At 41.0% G+C, this 10,912-nt stretch overlaps 1 protein-coding gene across 2 annotated transcripts in view; it reads left to right on the top strand.

Annotated features, from left to right (window-relative positions):
• Positions 1-10,912, top strand: part of gch1 (GTP cyclohydrolase 1) — a 27,205-nt gene continuing 16,293 nt past the window's right edge. For both annotated transcript variants that reach the window (XM_088413600.1, XM_088413601.1), the window contains exon 1: positions 1-448. In XM_088413600.1, coding sequence (XP_088269726.1) covers positions 88-448 — 361 coding nt within the window. In that variant the 5' untranslated portion in view covers positions 1-87. The remainder of the gene's footprint in view (positions 449-10,912) is intronic.

Here is a 10,912-nt window from a genome sequence, read left to right as displayed (position 1 = left end):
CAACTCAGCGCTCTCATTCAACAAGTGCTCATCAAACGTGGAGAGAGAGAGAGAGCGAGAGAGAGAGAGTGACAGTCCATACAAGTGATGGAACATTCAAAGCAGACCGAGTTCACTTCGAACGACAAAAAAGGGAAAGGGGACCCCACTTTGGTGGTCAATGGACACTTTGACGGAGTGGTCAAAAGGCCGCCCGCTGCCCCCCAGGGTCCGGCCGCGGAGCCCGGGTCGCAGCGGGCGGGGGCCTCGGTGTCCGAGAGTTGGAAAGAGGAACACACCAGGAGCGTGGAGGACAACGAGGAGAGCCTCCCGTCGCTGGCCGAAGCCTACACCACCATTTTACGCGGGCTTGGAGAGGACCCGGATCGCCAGGGGTTAGTCAAAACTCCGTGGAGAGCCGCCACCGCCATGCAGTTCTTCACCAAGGGCTACCAGGAGACTATCATAGGTGAGTTGTAGAAGAACGTTTGGGCAGCCGTGAGCTGCTCAACAGGTAGGACACACCACAAGATCGAGGCTTTTTATTGGCTGCTTTTTACACTGAAACGGGTCCTTACTGATTTAACTTTCAACTTTACACGCCTTTTGGTCAGATTTCATTCAGTCGTTTCTTGACTGAAAATTCATCTATACATTAGACTTATAAACCACCAAATGATTGCTTTACGATAAAATGTTTAGTTGGACAATTGCTTCTAACTAAAAATATCAACTGTTTTCCTGATACTTTTTGTGGATCTGGTCTCACTCAGGATCATCTTTTTTTGGCAATATAAACACCATAGTTGGACATTTAACATTTTTTTGCAAGTCCGTCAGTCCTTGGTCGTTGGTTCGCCCCCCTCTGTCTGTCATCATCAGTCAAAAATTGTAATTGTCCTCTGTCGCTCCATCAGCCAGTGGTTGGTCTGTCGCTCACACTCGTCATCACCGCCCCTCAAAACAAAACAAAACACTGTTCAACAGTACTCTCTAAGGCAGGGGTGTTAAACTCATTTTAGCTGGCCTGGAGGAAACTATTCTCAAGCAGACCGGATAAGTAATATACCATATATGAGGGGTGTCAAACAAACGGCCCACGGGTCAGTTCTGGCCCGCAAATGGGTTTAATCCGGCCCGTGAGATGATTTTGTGAAGTACAAAAATGCACAGAATTTTTGAATAAATGAAAAACTTGAAATGTATTATGATTAATGGTAATGTTAATATTTTATGATTATTAGAGATGTTGTACTTGTTTTATGTTGGACAGTATTAAAAAAGAATAATATATTTGAATTTGTTGTTTTTGAAGTTATATAAATTGATACCATGATTTTATTGGTCTGACCCATTTGAGAATGGATTTTCCTCCATGTGGTCTGCTGGCTTAAATGAGTTTGACACCCCCGCTATATACTACATACTGTGGTCCTAATTACTCGTAAATAATGGGAGTCAACTGGAAATATATTGTTGAAAATAAAATAGATAACTTATTTTTTTCCTTTTATTGCATAAAACAAATAGACATTTTCTATGATCTTTTTTCCATTTGTTCATATGATAAATATTTTGAATAGAACACAGAGGATGTTCTGTGTAAGGATAAACAGACAATTTAAGTCCAAACAAATGTATCACTCCCCACTTATTAGGTGATGGACTCAAGTCCTCGATGGGCGGTATCCTGCATTTTTTCCGTTTTTCTCTGCCGTACACACTTGATTCAAATAATTAGCACATCGGGAAGCTCCTTAGGAGCTTGGAAATGATCTTAATCATTTGAACAAGGTGCGTTTGAGAGTCATGGATCAAAAACATGCATGATATTGGCCCCTCAAAGACTGGTGTCCGATACCTGTGCACCGCATTACCTAGTGTGTATTACCTTGGCACTCAACCGCAATAAGCAATCATGTCCACTGAAGAGCAAAGACATCAAGCAGCATCTATGTTTAATATGTGCCTTGGGACTAGACTGCAATAGCAGTCATACCCACCAGAGAGCATAAACACACTGTTGTAATTCAGGCACAGCTATCTCACTAAAGTATTTTTTATTTTTTTTTTTCAAAAATGATAACCATACAAAAAGAAATGGTAACCCATCCGTCCATCAATTTTCTATATCTGCTTATTCTCACAAGAGTTGCACGCTTGCTGGTGCCCATCCCAGGTGACTTTGGGCGGTAGTAGGTGGGGACACCCTGAACCGGTTACCAGCCAATGTGTGCCAGGGCACACAGAGACAAAACAATATTCACTTGTGATACATATCATCTGTCACATGCATTGCAAGTAAAAAGTCTTGCTGATTTTAATTTACTAGATAATGCCTTAAAAAAATCTTAATGTCAAACTTGGATTTCCGGACCAAGAACCAATCAGAGAGACTGTTACATTGTCATGTGCCCATTGCTTAATGTAATGACTTCACCTTATCCCCTCATCCCAGAACACTTTGCTCAACTATGTGCATGTGATTTATTTATTCAAATCATGTTTAACAAGAAAAATAACACCAAAATCTCTTATTACCTAATTCTTAACATTCCCTTTCATCTTAGTCCTGTACATTGAATGTGCTGAGCAAGATTATGTGCAGTATGCAAATATTGAAATCCCAGACATCCCAGCTTGGTACCCTCAATGAGGTCAAAGAGTTGCTCAGTACAATACACTAAAGATATTTTCTCTCTTAAGTGTAGCTACTGCATACTAATGTTATAGCCCTCAGCCAGTTATTCCGAGGTGCATATACGTATGCTTGGTGCCTTGATGGACCGTGTTTACACTTTCATGCTCCCAGGTATATGGCAGTTTAAACCTTTCTGAGAAATTTGCAAGATTTTAGTGGGTGAGATGACAAATTACAATAATTTGGTGCCGCAAGTCCATTTTCGACACTTAATTACCTTTTCAGACCTTTTAGAAACTGCATTTTACATATTCTTTGAAATTGTTTTAATGAAGTGAAACCTTTTTATTATCATGAGGGTCGCAGACCTTCTGGAGCCTCTCCCAGCTGCTTTTCGGGCAGTAGGTGGGGTACACCCTGAACATACAAAGACGAACAACCATTTGCACTCACAATCACACCTAGGAAAAATATTGATTTTTACACCTTTGTTTTTGGGCGGCTCTGTGAATAAGTGGTTAGCACAACCACCTCACAGTTGAGGGACCCAAGTTCAATTCCAATCTTGCTCCGGCCTTCCTGTGTGAAGTTTGCATGTTCTCCCCAAGCCCGCGTGGGTTCTCTCAAGGCACCCTGCCTTCCTCCCACACTCCAAAAAACATGCATGGCAGGTGTATCGGACACCGTAAATTGTCCTTAGGTGTGACTGGGTGCGTGAATGGTTGTTGGTCTCAGTGTGGCCTGCGATTGGCTGGCAACCAGTCCAGGGTGTCCCCCACCTGCTGCCTGAAGTCAGCTGGGATTGGCACGAGCGAGCCTACGACCCTTGTGATGATAAGAAGCTATCGGAAATGAATGACTGATTGAATGAATGTTTTTGGAATGTGAGATGAAACCAGAGTGCCCTGAAGAAATCCACGCAGGCATCGTGAGAACATCACACAAGACGATCTCACGTGCTCCACATGTGAGGTGGACATGCTAACTAGTCTACTATTGTGCCCCCCTTTAGGAGGAAGAAATAGAAATCAGGAAGAGGGCAAATACCTTTAAACAAATACTCACACAAAATCTCATTTTTAATGCATATTTATATAACTATGCTTTCTTTCCTCCTTTTAATGGGAGGATCAATTTCAAAATTTTCTCAACCATAATATGTTCTATACTTCTCCACTAGTCTATAAATGGCATTCTAATGAATATCGCCTTTGGGGAATGTAAATCAAGTAGTGAAGTCTTCCTGTTTTTATCCATATCTCTGGCTGTTGGCTGACTATGACAGCCTAGTTGCTCAAGGACCGACCAATCACAGCTCACCAGTTTTCTAAGGCTAGGTTCACACTACAGGGCTTAATGCTTATTACAATTTTTTTTTTTTTTGTGACGTTTGTCACATTTTATGTGCAAGTGGGATGAATGCGACCTAGCCTTTCAGACTGAAGTCGCATAAGCAAAAGACCTAATACTTATCAGAATTAGCACCCCATATTCAAGTGGCCTGGCTCTCATTTGAAAATACATCAGATCTCTGTCGTCCACACTGTCATGGAAAGATCAGCTAAAGGTCGGATGGGGCAAAAAACTCAGAATTGGGTTACTCCGAGCTCCACTGCGAACCTAGCCTAAGGTTATTGGTGTGTCACTCCAAAGTGAGCTGTCATTGGTGGTTGCCTGAGCAACTGTGATATCATTTTCAAGCATGGAGCAAAATGACCAGCCCCTGAGCTGTATAAAAAACAGTGGTGGGCACTCAGAGCCAGCAAAGCCTTGTTTGCTGGCCTAACATAACCTGACATTATCATAATTATAATAAAAGTCAATTTCATTTTTTTTATTTATTTTTCCTAAAGAGTTCAAAGAAACAATATCAAATCAACAGGTGGTCAAAAGGCAAGAATCGAAATAAAGTCTGTTCTCAAGATTTATAGTACGGAGCCCCTAAAGGGACATGCGGAAAAAAAACAAACAAAAAAAAACAGATAGTATCGCATGCTCACCAGATATTATCGCGTGCGCACCAGAAACTATCGCGTGCTCATCAGAAACTATGTTTCGCTGAAAAGACGCCATTGAGGCTTGGCGACTGTGCAGGGACCGTCTGCAAATTACTAGATGAAGTGCGGAAAAAAACCAGTAACGCCACAATTTGTACACAACTTAAGTCACAACCATGCAATAGTTTCTGGTGAGCACGCGATCGTTTCTGGTGAGCACGCGATCGTTTCTGGTGAGCACGCGATCGTTTCTGGTGAGCACGCGATACTATCTGGTGAGCACGCGATACTATCTGGTGCGCACGCGATACTATCTGGTGCGCACGCGATACTATCTGGTGAGCACGCGATACTGTTTTTTTGTTTTTTTTTTGCATGTCCCTTTAGCCGTAAAATAGTGCGCTCCTCGCAAAGTACGATACGATAGGATACGATACAATACGATATACTTTTATCATTTTCATGAAAATGTCACGTTCTGCCTGAGTTACGTTCTGCTATGGGTTTTGTTGTAGAGATTTTGGGTTGTTTCTTTAGCCATTTAGTTTGTATAGTTTCTTCCCCGCGTCTGACTCACCTCTCTGTCCATTAGTTTTATCTTGTCCACCTGTCGCCTCTGCGTTCCTGCCCTTGTGTGTCACCAAATCAGCTTCCCCTGCCTCTTGTCTCTCCCAGCTGTTTCGCGTTGTCTTGTAGTAGCCTCGTGTATTTAGTTGCAGCCTTTTCAACGTTAGTCGTCGGATTATTGTACCTCTCACCCCATCGGTCTCGTCAATTCGTGTCCCCTGTGCCGCTGTGTTTTTTCCCTTCTTCTCGCCCTCCATTCTTCCCCGTCGTCCCAATTAAGTCTCGTGAGTTATATTCCGTTCCTCATTTATTTGGCTACTTTGTCAAGTTTTTGTCTACTGCTTTTCCTGCCTTGTTTTATTATTAAAAGAGCATTTTTTGTTTGAGCAAACCCTCTCCGTCCTCCTGCGTTTTTGAGTCCCTTTCCCTACACTGCCTCACGTCGCCATGCCACGACGTGACCGAAAAAACAAACACAATAAGACAGCAAGCAATATACCCTAACAAAAATGTGAACCTGATTATTGCACATATCCCATGGACATAAATATTGCACAAGCAGGCTACCCTGACACATAATAAAGACAAATGCTAAAAACCTGTAAAAACATGCTAAACGCAAGTAAAAAGATTGCACTGTAAGCTAAAAACATGTGAAAAAACTAAATAGAAATGATTGCACACGATCTATCTATGGCCTAAAACAGCATTATTCAGTAGCTTTACAGAGACAAGGTCGAATGAGTTTTTAAAACGGTTGAGTTTGGGGACTCTATATCGTCTACAAGACGGCAACAGTTGGTACTCATGTGAAGAAGATATGGGATGGGTCGCTTATTATTCTTTGGGCTTGCCTGAGGACAGTCTACTCAAACAGACTGAGGATTCTGATAGTCATTCAACCCTATCACCTTCATGGCAGTGTGCACCAGACGAGTGCATTTATTTTTTTTGTTTAACATCGAGGTTGCCGTACCAAGTTGACATCCCATATCCGACCAGGCTTTCCAGCACCGCCTGGTAGAATAGCAACATGATGGCTTTGTCCGCACCGTACACTCTTAAGTCTACGCAGAAAATACAGTCTCTGCTGTAGTCGAGAGCAAACACTGTCAACATGAATGTATTATCTAAATGGACTCCAAGATATTTGTTTAAGCTCACCTGCTCTATTGGTGAGTTATGGATGATCACAGGACTACGGTCCCCCACTAATCTCGGGTCAAGAATCATTTCCTTGGTTATGTTTACATTTAAAGTGAGATTATTTGCATCACGCCAAAGCACAAAGTTTTCAACTTCAGAAAAATAGGCTGAGGGGCTTGAATGCTTGTGTAGCAGACTAAGGATAGCTGTTTCATCTGAACATTTGAAAACAAAGTTCTCTGAGTGGCTGTTTGAGCAATCATTTGTATAGAGAAAAAAAAAAGGACTGGAGAGCTAACACAACTCTGTGGGGCACCCGTGCTGATGGTCTTGCAGTCTGAGAGGGTATTGTTGACTCTTACCTGCTGACTTCGATATGTTAAAAAGGAAAAGTACCACTTAGATAAAACAGGGTTAACACTCATCTGCCTCAGTTTTAAAATGAGCAGATGGGGTAGGAGAGTGTTAAAAGCTAGCTAAAATCAAAAAATAAAATCCGTGCATAGGCTAATGTACCAAAATAAAAGCTCAAAACGCGTGATCGGGAAACACTAATCAAAGTCAAGTCTCTTCTCTGGTGCCAAAATCACTTCCTTCACAAAGTTTGAATAAAAGTTCTCAAAACAAGTAGTAAAAAGGCAAAAGTTCACATAAAGTTCATTTATGCTTTTAGCTAGGTTCCTCTTTCTTAAAGTCTCTTGCCTTTTTCCCCAACGCCCCAATCCTCTCTCTTTACCAATCAGCCAGGCCAGCTTTTATCAAGTGGCTTCAGCAACTACACAGCTGTTGAGGTCGTGATGCTGGGCGATGTAGTTCCTGGAATGTCAGCCATTTTTTCATTCATATTCAATTAATGGTAAATAAATAAAATGATATTCTTCTTATGTTAAACTGTGATTTGTAATTTAGTGTACAGTCTTGTTAAAGCTTGCCTGCTATTGGTGAACTTAATAAAATTTTGTGGACAAATAATTTTAAATTCCCTTTTATTTTTATTTTATTTTGACAGTATCACATTTAGTGATAACTTTTAATTGCTGATGCAGGCTTATTGAGGTTTAAAGGCTCCGTAAAATAGCCCGTGTTGTACACGATTAAGGTGATGCAACAGCCACTAATGCGAACGTGTACTTCCGAGGGGTATTTATTTGAGTCGGACATCACTGACGGCGTAAGAGTGACACGCATGGACCGCCACTGATAATTAGTGGATTTTGCTACTTAATTTGTATACCACAAGCACGCATCAATCATAATCCTTCCTCTTAAATTTGGATCTATTTCATTCTGCAGAAAAAAGAGGATAGTGAGTAAAAAGAAGGACTTGGAGGTTATGTGTCAGGTGAGCGGTGTAGTCATCAGGACCTAAACATTTTCAAAGATGCACTGCTCAATCTTTCAGTGTGATGTGATTTTTTTCAATTTTTTTTTAACCTGTCTGCTGTTCCTGAGTCCATCCGCGGGACCATGTGCTCCTCTAAAAATTTCATAGTTTTCAACACCATATGGGCCCACACTTTTTTTTTTTTTTTTTTTTTTTTACATTGTAGTTAAGGTAGAGTTCTACTCCCCTTGCCCGCATCTCTTAGGACGCAGATGGAGATAGTATAGCTGTAGTGCGAAATGTTTTATGGGCTATAGGGCTAAATTCAAAAGAAAGAATGTGCATCGCTTTAATGATAGAAGAATGTGAGAAAAAATAGCTTCAAGGTGACATGCATCAACTTCTTCACTTAGGATAAGCAAAACAATATGTACACAGTATGTTGCCCCTCAAACCATGCTCAATCCTGATTGGTTGGTTCAAAAGCCTCCCCCTTTAGTTATTGGAAAGTTGAGAACACACAAATAAGAGTTTGGAATGGAAAGCCGGATGGTTATAAAGAGTTAAAGCATTCACTGAGAATCACTTGACTATTTGATCAGGGTTTTTGTGTGTGTGTGTGTGTGTGCGTGCATGCATGTGTGTTTTTGTGCTTGGGTCTTGGGTTCAGCACAGAATGGAGCAGAAATCCTCTTGTTTACCAGCACATGACTAAAAGCCATGAAGAGATTTAGTGGAACGTCTGCTCTCCTTCCTATTTATTAATCAAAATCAATAGGGCCATTTGAGACCTTTGTAATAAAGTGCTTAGCACATTTAAAGGGAATGAAATGAGCTTCGGGGCGGCTTGGTGACACAGTGGTTAGCACGTTCGCCTCACAGTTAAATGGACACGAGTTCGAATCCAGCTGGCTCCGGCCTTCCTGTGTGGGGTTCTAGGCGGCTCTAGAAAATGGATGGATGGATGAAAAGCAGCTTCTTTGATTGTCTATGAAAAAATGTACCACGCCGCACCAGTTTCCATGATGCGGTGAAAATACCAAAACTTGGTCCGTCCCGCCTCTGTGCAGATTGACACCACCAGACTTACAGTACATTAAGCATGAAAATGAACCCGTTGTCTTACAAAAATGTGTTCCCACACCCCCAAAAATGCATGCGATGAACCTTTTTGGTCCTGCTGATGTGCTAATTATGCTAATTGGATAAATATGAGCTTAAAATTGTTGACCACACAAGACACCACTTGACGTCTTCGCCTGAATCTCTCCTTTGGATTGCCGGCTCAAATCCTTAGCATTGTGGATCTCGATATACAAATTAAGATGACGTCACGCCACGCCACGCCACCAGGCAAAGTCAGTCAATCTGCGAGTCATCCGCGCCGCCATGCACACATATGTCTTTTTGACAGCGATCTTACCGTCAACAGCTGAAAATTTGTTCCATGACTGTCCAATTTATTCATAATTTATATATTAAAATTGAACTGACAAGCATTTGACCCTAGCTTGCACGCTAATGACCGATGACTCCAAATGCCTATATTGTGTGAAAATCATTAATATAGTTATAAATTGGCCTGTCATGTATTTCAAAGAGATTAACTGCCATATACTGTGTAAAGACAACATTGAATAAGTAAACAATAACTAATATAAAAATCTTTAATTGTAGTAATAGAATTCCACTTAAGTGTCCGTGTGTGCAATTCAGAGGGAAGGGTTTTTCCAAATCAACTGCACTGCTTGTTTCTGTCAGCAGAGGCTGTTACAGAAGCTTCGCAAAATGATGCCGTTTTCCAATGAATTGTCCCTAAATGCCCCACAAAAGCGTCATTTGAGCATTTCTAAAAATGTGCATGCGTTATCCATAAGATTGAAGACTGATGAGCTATTGAAAGCTTCTGTTTGGCATACAGTTCACATTCAGTTCGGCCTTTTTTCTACTATATGCACGTGCGGCGCCAATGACTCGCAGATTGACTGACTTTGCTTGGTAGCTTGGCGGACATCATCTCACTTTGCATATTCAACTGAAATCCAAAGGTGAGATTCATACAAAAACGTCAATTCATAATTTTCTTTTTCAATTCATAAGGTAAATTCAAATTAGGAAGAGTCAAATAAGGAGATTCATAAGAGATTTGAACACTTTGAAAATCTGGGAATGTTTGACATTCTCAACAGATGAAATTAGGCAGAAATGGTTCTTTGGCCTCAACTTCCAAACATTTTATACGTTGCCAAATAGGCAAAATTCTACAGGTTCTCACAACGCAAAGATGTAAGCAGTATTTTCTCTGAACTGTGTTTGTGATATTGATATATTTTGTCCATTTGTAAGCTTGTAGGTATTTTAACACCTCATGAATTCAACATTATCTATCACACGGGCTCTATTTTAGCGGTGATGAACTTGGTACTAACTAGGTGCTATTAACTGCTGACTTGTTCCGGGTGCGCGACAAGAAAACACAATTACCACTTTATTACAGTTTCAACCCATTGGCAGCCTGCAACCTCAGGATTGCTTTTCCTTTGCGGTGATCCTTCCTGAATTAATGCCCAACCAACAACAACAAAGATAATAGCGGTAGAGGCCATTACGCAAAAATATTTGGGGGGGGGGTATTTGTTGTTTTGTAATCCTGATGATTCCCTTTTTATTACCTTTACAAGAGGTGTGCATGTTTAAGTGTCAGCAATACATGCGCCCCATCTGCAAAGGTTCATATTAAACAGCTTGCCTGGCAACATTACAGAAACATAATTAGACAGCTGAAGGAGATTGTTACATTCTGAATGTTAACCTATTGTCTTTTTACCTGGCTGGAGGTTTACTTTACAGTCTTGCAATAAGCAGCAGCAGCAGCAACATATTGGTGACTCTCTCCCGTTATTCCTTCACCGCCTCTAACTGATTGTAAGTCAGGAAATTAAAACCTGATGCGGTATGACTGGGAGGCGCCTGTGTTTTCACTAAACGATAAAAGCGCTATATTGAACCATGGTGGCCAACAAATAAAAAAAATAAAAAAACGTAATAATGCAATAGGAGTATACAGTACACAGAAGCAGCATGATTGCTCAGTGCTCGCTAATTATTATTTCTTTTGCCTCTCTGTAAGAAAAAAAAAATCACTCTTGTATTTTTTTTCATGAAGTTGTTACAGGTATAGCTTTGCATGACACTGTAACATTACGATTAATATTAAAGAAAATAGTCCCGAACTAATCCCAGCAACCTCGCTGATAA

This window comes from Hippichthys cyanospilos, chromosome 4 (genome assembly GCF_059441005.1).
Source record: "Hippichthys cyanospilos isolate Australia breed blue-spotted pipefish chromosome 4, RoL_Hcya_1.0, whole genome shotgun sequence".
NCBI classification, from domain to species: domain Eukaryota; kingdom Metazoa; phylum Chordata; class Actinopteri; order Syngnathiformes; family Syngnathidae; genus Hippichthys; species Hippichthys cyanospilos.
Note: the sequence above shows the minus strand (reverse complement) of the source record. Positions and strands in the feature narration are given on the sequence as shown.